General features: G+C 42.1%; 2 protein-coding genes across 2 annotated transcripts; one reads left to right on the top strand and one right to left on the bottom strand.

Moving 5' to 3' along the window:
- Positions 1 to 109: 109 nt before the first annotated feature.
- Positions 110 to 5,690, bottom strand: tbcb (tubulin folding cofactor B). Its single transcript, XM_083886671.1, has 7 exons — positions 5,576 to 5,690; positions 4,826 to 4,953; positions 4,232 to 4,375; positions 3,862 to 3,958; positions 3,309 to 3,500; positions 2,596 to 2,668; positions 110 to 2,491 (listed from the first exon to the last, which is right to left on the bottom strand). Exons 2-7 carry the CDS (start codon positions 4,943 to 4,945, stop codon positions 2,377 to 2,379), a joined length of 741 nt encoding a protein of 246 aa, XP_083742797.1. The 5' UTR covers positions 4,946 to 4,953; positions 5,576 to 5,690; the 3' UTR covers positions 110 to 2,376.
- Positions 5,691 to 8,242: 2,552 nt separating this feature from the next.
- On the top strand, positions 8,243 to 14,599 carry six5 (SIX homeobox 5; the record flags this gene model as incomplete). Its single annotated transcript, XM_083886132.1, has 3 exons — positions 8,243 to 8,965; positions 10,246 to 11,762; positions 13,914 to 14,599. Exons 1-3 carry the CDS (start codon positions 8,280 to 8,282, stop codon positions 14,597 to 14,599), a joined length of 2,889 nt encoding a protein of 962 aa, XP_083742258.1. The 5' UTR covers positions 8,243 to 8,279.

Genomic DNA, 14,599 nt, shown 5'->3' with positions numbered 1-14,599 from the left:
AGATAATACAAAGCATGTTCAGTTTTGGAACAATGGCACATGATAAATGAGACATATTGTTCATTACTGTACATTGTCAAAACCTGCAGGAGCAGTGAAGTATGTAAAATACATCAAATTTAAGTCTTTCAGTTTTTGCTGTTTTTGGTGTTAAAAACAAAAAAAAGCATGCTGAAAGCCAGCCATCAATGGAATCGAATCAAAACTGTGCATTTATGCCGTTACAGTTTTGATTCTGATACTGTTGTTTCTTCTGCAGTTGTATGAATTATTCACAGATTTAGATTGGATCTATGCAATGACGTGCTTAAATATAAGTTCAGTTCTCTGAGAAACACCTGGAATTAGTTTAGGAAATTCATTCAAGTCAATACATGTGTGCATATAGACTAGCTTTTTAGCTCATCTGATAGATGGCATTTAGATAGAAAAGAGTCATGTCAATGTAATAAAAAAATCAAAAAAAAAATCAGAAACTTAATTTTTATTTAAACTGTTCAACATATGAAGGGTACATTGTAGTGGAATTGGAATTCTGTCAGAAAAAAATAAAGAATTGCATCATATATGCAATTGGAAGCCTAAATAAGAGCTGTTTTACACACCAGGTTCAAACCTTAAAAAAATGAAATAAGCATTAAACACAATTTAGAAAAGGAAATGCATACCTAGTTTTCTTGATTCTTTGTTACTGATCTTATTAAATGACTGGAAATGTCTGTCCACTATAACTTACAGGGACACTGCCACTTTTGATTTAGTGGCAATAATATTTTAGGGTAAATTTGTATTTTAGGGTAAACGTTGGAACCACTCAGTTTACAGTCCTCAAAAACTGTAACCATTACAGAAAAATATACACAGTTATATACAATTGTCTTTGTACAGTACACAACAAGTGTAAACTAAACAATAAGGCAGAACATTGAATTAAAGTGTATGGAGCGAATAACTAAATGTGGACCTCTCACATGGAAATTGTCTCTTTTTATGAAATGCAGTTGGTGGGAGCTTCGACGGTGAACATCCTGTATAGCGATCACATCCAACACACTAAGACACTACCAATACAAGACGGGCCAAACTAACAAGAAGTTTTTGTTTTTGTGGGTTTTTCCCCAGTATTTAAGCAGCTGTGAACCCTGGCTACGATAGAGCAGAGTCAAAGTAACATTGAGTGTACCAGAGATTACCAGAGAACAAATATATCATTTTATATGGGACAACTTTGGTTACAGTTTGGCATTATTGAGGCATTACATTGCAGATAACTTTGCTATGCTGACAACATGATGACTTGGCCTTGCTTACAGGCATGGTCACTAGTGCTTGAAGCAAGCCTAGACAAAGAATTGTGGGTCAATAAATGTAATTTATGCTTTCAGGTGCCACTTTTTCTCAAAATGTGTTCGTAATGGGATTTTGCCCTAATGATAATAACCAAAACAATTGTTTCAAGACCCAATGAAACAGCACTGAAACTCAAACAGTACTTGACTCTGAGAATTTATTTGAACAACACCTTCACTCCAGATCCAGGAGCATTTTTATTTCTTTACCGCAGTCTCTGTGACAAGGGATGAAAAAAAATCTTGGTGCCATAACAGATTTTAAATTATATTGTGTGTCGACTAGGTCAGACATGGTTTTGTCAGAAGGCAATTTTCTACTCTAAACACAAAACGACACAATTGAATTTAACAATTGGAGCATCTAACTCCTCTCTGCCGTGAGCTAACTTAGTTTTTCTGTATGGACTGGTAAGGAGAAAGTCATCTAATGATGAAATGAAGTGGCTAACATGTTGTAGCACTGGTACAGAGATGGCAGACCCCAAAGAACAGGGAATGTTTATTGGTTTTATTTTAGAGAGTAAAAAAAAGACCCAACACAAATGGGGTGAATTGATTTCACAGGAACAGAGCTTTAGAGGAGCTATGAGATGCATTTAAGGAACCCCTTAATTTGAATCACTTCTGCAGGCACACATCCACGCCACCAACCAAAAGCCTTCCGTGGTGACTGTTGTATTCAGCTAATCAACATAATTTCTTTTTGCACTTATACATTTTGCAGCCTGCAATCTTTAATAACATATTGCATCATATGACTGACATTTTTTTTGCAATGCTTTATTTTCTCGGGTAGTGAAGAGGCAAAAGGGACTATCACCCAATTGATTGAATCATGAAAAAGCCGATGGCCAAACTATTGATATTATATTGGCCTTTATCTGTCAACCTCTCTATTTCCTGACAATCAACTTGGGTTTTGTAGCACTGAAGTTACTGAGGTTAATATGCCTTGGCATCAAGACTGTCCATGATCTCCAGGTTGGTGAATTGAAAACTGAAACATCATGCTTAAACCTTAGTCTTACATCTCATCTAAACCATATTCCTCTTCAGGGAAGTCTCCCACAGTCACATTCAAGGGCTTCACAAATGCACCATATTTGGCCTCACACTCAAAGTATCTCTTCCCATCAACGCTGTGGAGACACAATTTAAAAAAGGGAGACGGTCATAAACTGGGTTAATCAAGGCCAACATAACAGAGACTAGGTATTGCTTTAAAAGAAAAAAATGCTTTTACCTTCCATTATTCTTTCCAAGGGGCTCGTCGTATTTCACACCCACCCAATGGCCTGGCTTAAAATCTGTTGTACCTGAAATAAACAACAAACATAATTTATCCTGAATTACTTATTGTTAATTGCTTGTTATGTGCTTAAATTCTCAGTCTCCATAAAGTGCCGTTTATGTAGACATTTAACATACAAACTGGTTATAGTACTTTATAGTTTACATAAGATCAGAGGTTGATGTGCCACAATTTTGAGTATGTTTCTTAATCACTGACAAAGTGACAAGTGAAACGCTTGAATAATAACAAATGACAAAAATGTGTTTTTGACATTGCTTTGACTCAGTATAGGCTTATTTACTGTCTGTAAATGAAACAAGTTTCTACAGGTTGAAGTATCTAAAGTGTTGAGGATTTGGTGTGACCTACCCTTGCTACTATGACCCCAGCTCTCTTTAACCTGATGAGTTGAACTCATAAATAATGTTTTTTGTAAAACCTGCGTTTGTCTTGCTATTTCGTGTCAACAATGATCTACTGAAAAAAGTCTGCCAGGGTTACTGATGTGATTAAGCATTGCATACACATATTATACACATGTTATATGAGTTAAACTCATGAGGTGCTTGATAATATACAAGACCAACTTTCAGTCACATAATTTTAATCAAAATGCCAATGATCACAGAATTTGCCAGACATAAAAACAACAAAGCACTTACCAACATACATGACTGTGCCAAGCTTTGTGGGTTGCCCAGGGACCTGAATTTGGCATCGACTGCCAACCGAAATGGCTTCAGCTGCAACCTTATTTTCCTCCTCCTGAGCAGCGAGCTCAGCTTTCTTCTTAGCCATTTCTTCATCGTTGTAACGACCAATGCCTCGTCTCTTCATGAATGCTCTTGCTGTGTCTGGGGGAAGGAAGCTGGATTATATTAGATGCAAGATGCTGCAAAACAAAAGTGAATGCTGCAGAGGCTGCTCTATAGTATAACACACAACACATTTGCTGTGGACACTGTGTGCTGGAGTACTTTTTTGTCTATGACTAAATTACTATCAGGTTTTATTATCAACTGCTCCATGAATTATTATTTAGATATATTTAATCAATCATTTCTCATGGATTAACTTAATCATCAAGTGATCAATTCAGATATAAAAGTCAAAATATCGTTATTGGCTATAGCAATAGCTTCAGTTAAGAAAAATACTACAAGCCTTACAGAAAAAACCTTTATCTTGCGAGAGTGTCAGTGTGACAATCTTTACCTGTTTTCTTTTCATAAGCTTCATCTGAAATATCGAACTTCTCCACTTTGGAAACGTCATCAAACATGCCCATCTGTCCTCCACTTGTATCAGTAACCTGAGCAGGAAATGAGAAAATGCAATCACTATAAAAAAAGTTCCTATACATGTCAATAACTAAACACCGTTTTAGTTCACTAAACACCACATTAGTTGCGCTAAAACAACATTACATCATTGGGGCACTGGATAGCTCAGTTGGTAGAGCCAAGGCCCTGTGAGGCCCCTTTCACACTTCTCTATCCTGTCCTATAAATATCTTTTTAAAGAAAAAACTCTATTCTTCTGCATTCAAGCTAGCTGCATTGATGTTAATACAATATACTCATACATGTATTGTGCAGTTGTCATCCACAGGATAGGAGCCCAGCAAAGCTGTATCATTGTCCATCTTCTGCAGGAACTTGCCTGAGACACTTAAAACTTCCAAGTCCATAGAGGAGGCAGGTGTGCCCACAACCATCTCCAACTTTCCCTGATAAGAGTAAAAACAAAAAGTAAATTAAGTTCATTTGATTACTTACTTAGTGAGGGGTCTATGATAACATGAAGACAAAGGACAGTAAACAGTTCATACCGAAAACCAGTATTAATTTTTTTTACGATATTCACTTTTGTATGTACCGCAAGACTAGTGGCGCAGCAAAACACTGTTCGAAGGGGGCCCTCTCACTGCTGCACCACACATGCTTGCGGTTTAGCTTAAGAAGTGACTGTGGTAGAAGTAATTGCAGGAATAATCAAAACATGCAGAAAACATGTCTGTGAATCACAAGAATGTATACAGTTACGTTACAGTTATGTTTTTTTGGTCGTACCGCTCTTATAGATAAAATCTGGGGAAATCCAACTACATGCAAACTTGGGATAAAATGGTATTGTCAATTTCAAGATGGTGTGTGATTTGTGGTAAGATTGGGCTCACCTTCAGTTCTGCAATAGTAATCCCTCTATTGAACCTGCGCAGCACCTCAGAGGAGGTGACGGTGCTGGTTATGCGCACCTCCACAATTGGATTGGAGACCACGGTCACTTGGCTGTCCATTGTTTAGTCTGTTTGGAAGCGACACAATTATACAAATACATTATATACAGTCCACTTTATAAGGTACACCTCAGCTGTTTGTGAACGAAAATGCCTAATCAGCCAATCCCATGGCACAACGCAATACTGTAGACGAGATGACCTGCTGAAGTTCACACTGATTCATCAAATGGGGAAGAAAGTTGATTGAAGTGCATCATGGATGTGCAGCAGAGCAATGTACGCCGACTGCGTGATGCGGTCATGGAAATATGGACCGACATTTCTGAGAAATACGCACACGCACATGATCCCTGACAAGCACATAACATGACACACTTCACACAAGTCAGCCTCTTTCGTGGTAGCAACGCATGTTTGGACCAACAACAACAGAGACCACGCCCTTCTCCACGCAGCACTTACGTTCACATTGTTCTCTCATCATTGAGCATCTTCTACCACAAATTTCACGACACACGATCTTACTTTAACTCGTCTACTCTCGTAGTTAAGAGTTAGAGTAGTTAGCTACAGACTGCGTTAGCTTTTTGGGGGTAGCTAACGGTTAGCAGCAGCACAATAGTCACGGCATGGAACGGTCGTTTAAGGTCCAACGGAGAGACGTGTAAGATTACCACGGTTACTTACTCGTGTTATATTCTTCAGTGGTGTTCAAAAATTCTCTGACTTTTCTGTGTCGCAGTTGAAGCCGGTGAATCCGCCGCTTGCACGTTGCAGTAACAGGAACGGTGTGGGAAATTTCTCAAAGTGTTTCCTGATTCGGCCTCATCTCTAGAACGTTCTAGCCCCGCCACACCGCAAACCACCAATCACATCAAAGAGCCCATGAGCTCGACCAATGGTGTCACAAGATGACCGGATATGCGGTCATGACCCGCCCATCAACGTGCTGATTGACATCGCTGCTAACCAATCATCGGACACAACGGTAAAAAGCTAATAGCCTCCGTCACCACTCGATGGCGCTCTGGTGCTGTTTTCCACTCTAAACATGGACTCTTTGTGAACACGCAGCTTACATAAAACGTTAATAATTGTAGTAGTATTTCACACAATATATTGCAATACAATGACTAACCAAATTAAAGCTGGAGAAAAAGACAGATTATGAATAAAACTAGGCATTTATTACTCTAAATTACAGTCATTGATTATTTCACATTTTAAAGCTTGTTTAAACACCAACTCCATATATAAACAATGTTATTTTCAAAGTTTTAGTCTCAAAACTGAAACACCTTATGTATTTTTTATTTTCTAAGTGCGTGTAGAAAGATCAACACTTTAATCTAAAACCATATCACATAGATAATCTATATTAGGATGTGAGCCAATCTTTTTCTTTAGTTTCTGATTCATTCCTATTCCTACAAGTAATATCAAGGCCAATTCCGCCTGATGTGAAAATGTATATATTGTGGATATTAATTTATACAGCTGCAATTTATACATTTTAGGAAGATTATGATTTATTTATCTTCTTCCTGCTGCATGCTAAAATAATAAGAATTTCCTCAGGTGAGTCACAAAATATTCCATGAATACAGAGAATAGACTGGAGCAAGAATGGGCAGAAAAGGACAGTGGAGAGGAGGGCAGGGGATGAAACAATCAAAGATTTACATTCCTAAGGTTGTTGCTACATTCATACCTCATTTACCACTCATATCTTATTTTATTCTAAAGACTTTACTAATTTCGGTGTGACTCAATCAGTGTCTATTACAAGGTTGCTGGTTAATTCAGGTTGAACCATGAACAAAGAAATGCAAGGTTTTCATTGTAATGGGCTATACAATGCTCTTTCCACTCAGTAAACTCAATACAAAGCATTGTAGGCTTCATTTTCTGTGTTCAGAGAGTATTTGCATTAGAAAATCACATCAGATACTACAAACCATACATGAAATCCAGTTTGGATGACTGGGATGATATTAAATCTAATCTGAGCAAACAAAACATTTGCCTTACAAAAGTCTCATCCATTACACACAACAAGTTGGTAATATTATTTTATAAATCTAATGCTACAAATGTAGGGTAGACCGACTGCTTCCATGCAACAAAAAGTTCTCACGTTTAATATTACAAGTGTATTCGATGTGACAGAGTAGAATAAGTAGAATACATTTAGTATAGTAGGTGTGTGAATGATCAATAATCATTATTATTGGCAGTAACAGAGGGCCCCAAAATCAAATTTTACTTAGGGCCCCATGGAGGCTTAGGCCGGCCCTGACTGCAATGTCATTTATACAAGCAGCATATCAACTTTAATTATTACAGCATAATAATAACAGTGGTGATGATAACATATCATTTTAGTGTGACAGGAGCTTAAAAAGACTGTACGACTCTGACAGAGGCGCTTGTGAACAGGCAAGGCAGGCAACTGCTTGGGCCCCCGAGCCGACAGGGGGCCCCCAACACTCGGAGCCTGAGGGCTGTTTTTACTGAAATGTGCAGTGACCAGCTGTCTCCCTGTTCCCCTTAAAAAACAATGGGTGATTTGCAATGACATCTCAGTAGGAAACCTCCCTAAAGGGGCCCCACCTCACGTTAACCTGTGTGAAGTTATCGTTCTGCAAGTTGGAAAATGGAGAGGATTATTTACATTGTGATGCATATCTTTTTTACTCAGTTTATATGTTTTTTTTTGGTTATTTAAGGTATTTTATTGTTATATATAGTTATATTGTTTTATAATGTGGGTTCTTTACAGTGTAATGTATATTTTTTTACTAAGTTTATATAGTTTTTTGAAAGCTATTTACAGTATTTTATTGTTCTTTACATTTATAGTTTCACATACTTTTTAATTACAAGGTTTTTCCATGTTACTTCATTCATTGCGAAAAAAAATAAAAATATTTTGCACTCATGCATTTTTCGTTGGTGTCAGATTATTTATAACATAATGGTGATGAACACTGGTTGGAAGGGCCTCCTGGGAATTTTTGCTTAGGGCCCCTACAGACTCTAGAATCGCCTCTGGACACTGATATCTGTACCAGAAGGAAATCAAGGTTGTCATATCGGTGTCGGTGTCTTACACAACAAAGTGGTATCGAGTCATTCCCAGACAGCGGGGGCTTTTTAAAGTAAATAAGTTGCCTTTATCGGAGCTCTTTATCGTGGCAGCGTGTGATAAACACGTTTTAGACGTTGAGACAAAGAGACTGTATTAGGAACAGAAAAGGGGCGTGTCCGCCCCTGGTCTGCATTCATGGCTCAGAGACTGGGAGAACGAGCAGAGGGAGGGCGGGAGAGAGAGAGAGCGAGAGAGGGGAGGAGGAGGAGGAACCAGTAGTGGAAAAAAGTTAAAGTAAAAATGGCTTCCTTGTCTTTGGAGTCCACAGAACAATCCGAGAACAGCTCAGACGAGCCGACGGCAGTGGACCCCAAAGAAGAGGAAGACTCGGTTCAAGTTTCGGAACAGTTGCTTCAAAGTTTCCAGAAGTCGGCTCTGAGTTTTTCCACTGACCAAGTATCATGTCTCTGCGAGGCCCTTCTGCAGGCGGGCAATGTGGATCGACTATGGAGATTTCTATCCACCATACCGCCGTCGTCCGAGCTGCTACGTGGCAACGAGACCATCCTGAAGGCCCAGGCACTGGTGGCTTTCCACCGGGAGGAGTTCAAGGAGCTGTACGCCATCCTGGAGAGCCACGACTTCCACCCGTCTAACCATGGGTTCCTGCAGGACCTGTACCTGAAAGCCCGCTACAAGGAGGCGGAGAGGTCCCGGGGCCGCAGCCTGGGCGCAGTGGACAAGTACCGGCTCAGGAAGAAGTTCCCTTTGCCCAAAACGATCTGGGACGGAGAGGAGACTGTGTACTGCTTCAAAGAGAAGTCACGGAATGCACTGAAGGAGTGCTACAAGAAGAACAGGTACCCGACCCCGGACGAGAAGAAAAACCTGGCCAAAGTCACAGGACTGTCCCTCACACAGGTCAGCAACTGGTTCAAGAACCGCAGGCAGAGGGACAGGACCCCGTCCGGGACCCACAGCAAAAGGCAAGACCCACAGCACTGGACTTTTAAGTCTCTTATTGCATGTAACACTCTGTTTCAGATACATTTTACGAGGCGTGTTGCAGCTGCAGTACAGGCCACACATGCTTTGATATTTTCCTTTATTTATATTGGAGATCAATAACAAAGTGGATTCAGAAAAGGGCACTGAAACTTACACAGATGATCCACCTGTAATGGCCAACAATGCCTTAAGGCCAAGCACAGATAATCTCTGCATGTAATCACTGGCAACACACATTAAAACATGTTAGTAACAAAGTCAGCAACTTCAAAAAAAAAGTGAGAGGATGGTCAGAGGAGCTGACTTTTGACAGCAGTGAGGCCACACGGCTCTGGAGAGACCAAGAGCATGTCGCTTTGTTATGAAATGTGAGATCTAGGAGCTCAACGTGGCTCAAGTTTCCTGAAAGCCTGCACTGCTGCCTGCATACAGGGCCTGCACAGTCAGGGGGGAGCCAGCTTAAGCTTATTGTAAGGGGGATGGAGAGGTGACACTCGGTCTACAGTGATGACTGCCCCAAACACAGAGGGAGGCAAGTTCTCTGGAGATGAGAGAGAATAAAGGAGTTTTATCTTATCAGGCTTGGGGGTTTGTGGTGGTCTGCAGAGAGATGATGTGCTGGATACAATCACTTCTAACACATATTAACCGAGGATGGGCACCAAGAGTTTCGAGGAATCTGATCTGGCTTTTGTCAGTCTGGCCAGAGAGTTTTGGTTGGTGTTGTTTTTTGTAGATAGTATGATTAAGAAGAAAAAAGCATTTCCTATCGACGATGATGTAGTGGGGAATGCTGAGCTCTCAGTGGTGCCCTTCTTAATAAATAGTATGATGGAATTTAAGAATAAATGTCAGGAACAAGCTGCATGTTTTCATACCAAAATAAACCAAGTATGTACAAGTAAAAGACCTAAAATGTATCCAACAACTAATAATAATAATAATGATAATAAAGAACTGGAAACCCTTCCAACAAACTGGAGAAAAACTGCTCAGATTCCCACACCGGATGGCCAGGAGGTAAAACTTGATCGCTAAACAAGGAAAAGGTATAATGCTTTTGCAGAAACAGGTGATTCATATTGACATTTTATATAATATAGCTCGACCATTTCACTCCAGGAGCTCAAATCATCAAGGGTTCAAGTTAATATGTTCAAGTTAAGTTCTTATAAAATGATTTGGCTCAGTCCCCATCTGTCTCTAAAGATGCACACATCCATTTTATCTGACCCGTTTTGGTTCTCCTTTATTTCAGTGAATCTGATGGAAACCACAGCACTGAAGACGAGGCGAGCATCATGGATGACGCCCCGGACAAACCGGATGAAGCTGCTGGCTCCACGGCCTCTATCATCTCTCTCTCTGCCGTCCCCTGCAGCACAGGAGGCCAGCTCATCCTCAATGGGTCAAGCGGCTTCCTCACGGCCTCTCAGCCGTTGCTGCTTAATGGGAATTCACTTATCTCCAGCACTGGTGCCGGTGTTATAATTAATGGGCTGAGTTTGAGCGATTGCCAGACAGTCACGCTGAGTCCTGTTGCAGCCAACCCTCCTGTGATACTCAACGGGGCTCAGGTAATAACCAAATCTAATATGAGTGTGCAGCAGCCATTGCAACAACAAGCTGTATCTCTGGCAGAGCAGGTATCAGCCGTGGAGGCTAAGGCAAGCGGTCTTCAAGCGTCGGTTCTCTGCACAAACAACACAGTGGTCTCAAACCCTCCATCGATAATCTCTCTTCCTCTGCAAACCAAGACAGACAGTGGCAATGCAATGGATTACATCAGTGTGCATGAATCAGAGGGCAGCGCCCAGACAGTATCCTCCTCCTCCTCTTCGTCTTTATCCCCCTCTTCACCAAATCTGTCCTCCCCAAACAGTGTCCCTTCACTAGTCTTGGCACAGAACACACACAATTCCCTCACCCTCCCATCCCCTCTGTCGTCTTCAGGCATGGTCATGGTCTCCAGTTCTGCTGGGCCTCTCTCCAATCAGCACGGGGAGTATGTCGTCTTCGCCACTGGCAGCTCCCAGTTAAATCCTTCTAGCTCTGTGGTTTCCTCCAGCAGTACTACCCCCCAGGTCTTCTCTCTGCCCCAGGTTGTGCCTTCCATCCAGGGTATACCTGTGTCACAGCTGGTCCAGCACTCTTCGGGCGCACAGGTGTCCCAGTGCCCTCAGCTGGTCCCAGTATCGCCACTCACCTCGTCAGCTCCTCAGTTTCAAAGTCCCCAGACGGTGAATACTGGCAACAGACTGGTGCATCAGCAGCAGGATCATACGTCACCGCTGCCTGCGGGTGCAACAAATATAGTCTCTATTTCACAGCTCAACAACAATCAGCTGCCGCAGCGACTGGTGCACCAACTGGGGGAGCAAATCACAAACTCCACGCTCAGCAAAATCCAGTCTCCACAGGTTGTTTCCATCTCGTCCCCAACGCAAGTAGTCCCAGTCCCTCAGCCCAAAGGCACCACACCAACACAGCTGGTTCCACTCTCAATGCCTCAGCTGGTCCCCGTCTCCTCCATCCAAACGTCCTCCACGATGTCTTTCCCTCAAGTAGTGCCAGCGAGTCCTTCTCTCTCCATCCCCTCTGCTGGTGTGCCTCTGCAAATCCTGGCTTCAGCGCCTGCACCTGGATCAATCGCACAGGCTCCTCTGAGGATAAACCAGCTACGGCCCATTCAGAATGTGGGTCCACCAACCAGCATGGCCCCTGGCGTGCAACTCCTTAACTCTGGAATCATTCAGCTGCCCTCTGCTTCTCCAGGTATGCTGAAATCAGGTTTTCCTTAATATGTTTTGACGTTAAAAGGGTTTATGTTAGAAATGTATCATAGTAGAGCATGAAATGTCACCAGAGATTAAGGAAACATCCATCCATCCATCCATTATCTACCGCTTTATCCTCGCGGGGGGTGCTGTGCCTATCTCAGCTGACATAGGGCGATAAGTTTGGTCACACCCTGGACAGTTTGCCAGTCCATCGCAGGGCCACATATAGAGCAAACAATCACTCACTCTCACATTCACCTAAGGTCAATTTAGAGTGACCAATTTACCTAATCCCATTAAGGAAACATGTTATATTGAAATATTTGGCTCACTAATAAAAATGATACAAATGGCTGGTTTATTCAAAACATTTAACATAAAAAGAGTAACGGAGCTCCTAACACTGGGACACTTGTAGAGCTGCAACTAACTATTATTTATTTCATAATCGATTAATCGTTCGGACCATAAAATGGTAAAAAATGTTGATCAGTGTCCGTCAAACCTGGAAATTACGTTATGTTCTCTCATGTCTTGTTTTGTCCACAAACCAAAATGATTCAGTTTTAATGATTTCTTTATGTGGAGTGAAGGAGCAAAGAAAATATTCACATTTAAGAAGCTAAAACAATCAGAAATGTTAATGAAAAAAGCTTCAAACCGATGAATCGATGATCAAAATAGTTGACGATCAATTTAGTAACTGATTAATAATTAATAATCGATTAATCAAACACAGCAGAAGCAGTTATGGGTCAGAAATGCAGAATGTTACTAAACCTAAAAAGCCTCTCAACCCAATCTCAAGAAATTGCCTCGAGCAGAGAAGAAAAATGAGGTTCTGTGAACAGACGGCTGAAAAATGATGAGGGAGGTGAAGACAGACGTGTGGCTGTGTGGATACTTTTGTCCTGAGGCAGTTTTAGCCAAGGTTAGACAATGCTCTCTAGCACACATGTTCTCTGCATGACAATGGTTCAGTGTTCGTTGCTGTTTGGGAAACCTTGTCAACCATTTGGATAATCAGTAACTGTTTTAAATGCAAAATATCACTGTTGTACATATTTTCTGCATATACCCTCTCACGGCAACAATCAGTGGGAGTATACTGAATGCACCCAATGCATCCTGAATGTGTTATCACATCCTATCACAAAAAATACATTTAGGTGGTTTGAGGAAAAATGGGGCTTAATTATTTTGAACTGTGGGTGAAAATATACATTTGGTGATGTACCGTTGTCTTTCCATGTGCAATATGATAATCGATATGGCAGGGCAAATACCAATATTTTCATTCACAAATTAAGGCGTTCGTAAACACTCGACCGACGTCACTACATCATGTTTCCTTGCGGCGGCTCTGCTCAAATGAATGAGGGAAACTTTGGCGGAAGTTATCTGGCCAAAGAAGAGGGAGTTTACGGTGGGATAACGGTGGAGAAAGCTGCGGTGAAGGTCCCATATTATGCAAAATCAACTTTTTAATCATTTAAATCCTTATATTTGGGACTCTGGATCACCAAAGTGTGAAAAAAGATGACTCACTCATGTTTTTGTGGTCCTCCTCAGTCTAAGTGCAGGCGATAAAACGTGATGTTGACTTATGCGCTCATTGCGACGTCACAATGCGCTAAATTCCTGGAATTGTTTTCTCGCTCCGCTTTGTCCGTAAAACACGCGAGAGTGCTGGCGAGGGCAGCGGCATCCAAAAACCTGCGAAAAGTTCTATTCTTGGCTCTACAGTGCAGCACAGAGTTCTACACAAACTTCCAGCCTCAGAGGATTTATCTGTCCAGTGGATACATGTTGTATATGACGGCAATATTCCTGCTAGAGCCTGCAAATGATCACTTATCCAAATGCTAACTGCTGTTAGCTCCCATTAGCCTCTGTGGCTGATGTCATTTCCTGTCCCTTAAGTTTTGTTTTACTTTGAACTGCTGTGGTGCTTCATCCTTATGGTGTTTTTACCAAAAGCATGTCACAGACATGTTCATTAGGACACCAGGGAACTAGGTTAACTTGTAGAAATAGGGTATAATATGGGACCTTTAAAGTCAAGGGTGAAAGGTCATACCAATGCTGTTGCATGTATGAATGTTGTTACACAGTCTTGACTTCTGCCACTTTATCACCATTGTAGGTAACCTCCTGCTCGGTGGAAGCCCTTACCTGAGTGTCCAGCAAGGCAAGTTGATTCTGACCATCCCAGCCGGCATTCAGCTCACCAGCTTGCCCCTGAAACCAGTCTCTGAAGCGCCGACCATCTCTGCCAACGGATTGAGCCCCGCCTTCACAACCTCCGCCCTCCCTGTGGCCTCTCAGTCTCTCTCAGCCATGTCGGGACAAACCCCCGGTGGCATCACGCTATCTCCTCTTAACTTCATCAACTCCTCTCCACCATACCATACTCCAGAAACTGGGCTTTTAAGCAGCCAGACACCTGTCACCCACTCACCTCATACGCTGGACCATTCGATCACCTCCACGCTGCCAAACACTCTGACTCCTGAAAGCATGCTCACCCTCAGTCCCATGTACAGTGGCATCACGTCCACCGCCCACGTGACCCAGCCAGCATGGAGTCCCGTGCCCCTCTCCACGTCAGCCAGTTTAACTCTGTTCGACGTCCGAGGGAAGGGGGACCTACCTGTAGACCCGGGTTTGTTAGGCCTCCCTGGTGGAGAGTCGCTACTTCTGGGAAGCCCTTCACCAGAGCAGGATGTGGAAACCAGCTCGCCGCTGGGGGATCCAGACGAAATGGACGGAGACTCCAAGATTCTGACTCAGCTCCAGTCTGTCCCTGTGGACGATGAGCTGGGCTTGTAA

The sequence above is a fragment of the Microchirus variegatus genome (genome assembly GCF_963457635.1).
Source record: "Microchirus variegatus genome assembly, chromosome: 3".
Lineage (NCBI taxonomy): Eukaryota > Metazoa > Chordata > Actinopteri > Pleuronectiformes > Soleidae > Microchirus > Microchirus variegatus.
This window is presented reverse-complemented; position numbering and strand designations above follow the sequence as displayed.

Coding starts and splice junctions, on each gene's coding strand:
- tbcb (XM_083886671.1), bottom strand. CDS start 4,945: ATGGACAGCCAAGTGACCGTGGTCTCCAATCCAATTGTGGAGGTGCGC. Junction 4,376..4,825: donor TTACTATTGCAGAACTGAAG/GTGAGCCCAATC, acceptor TACTCTTATCAG/GGAAAGTTGGAGATGGTTGT. Junction 2,492..2,595: donor CTTGGAAAGAATAATGGAAG/GTAAAAGCATTT, acceptor GTGTCTCCACAG/CGTTGATGGGAAGAGATACT.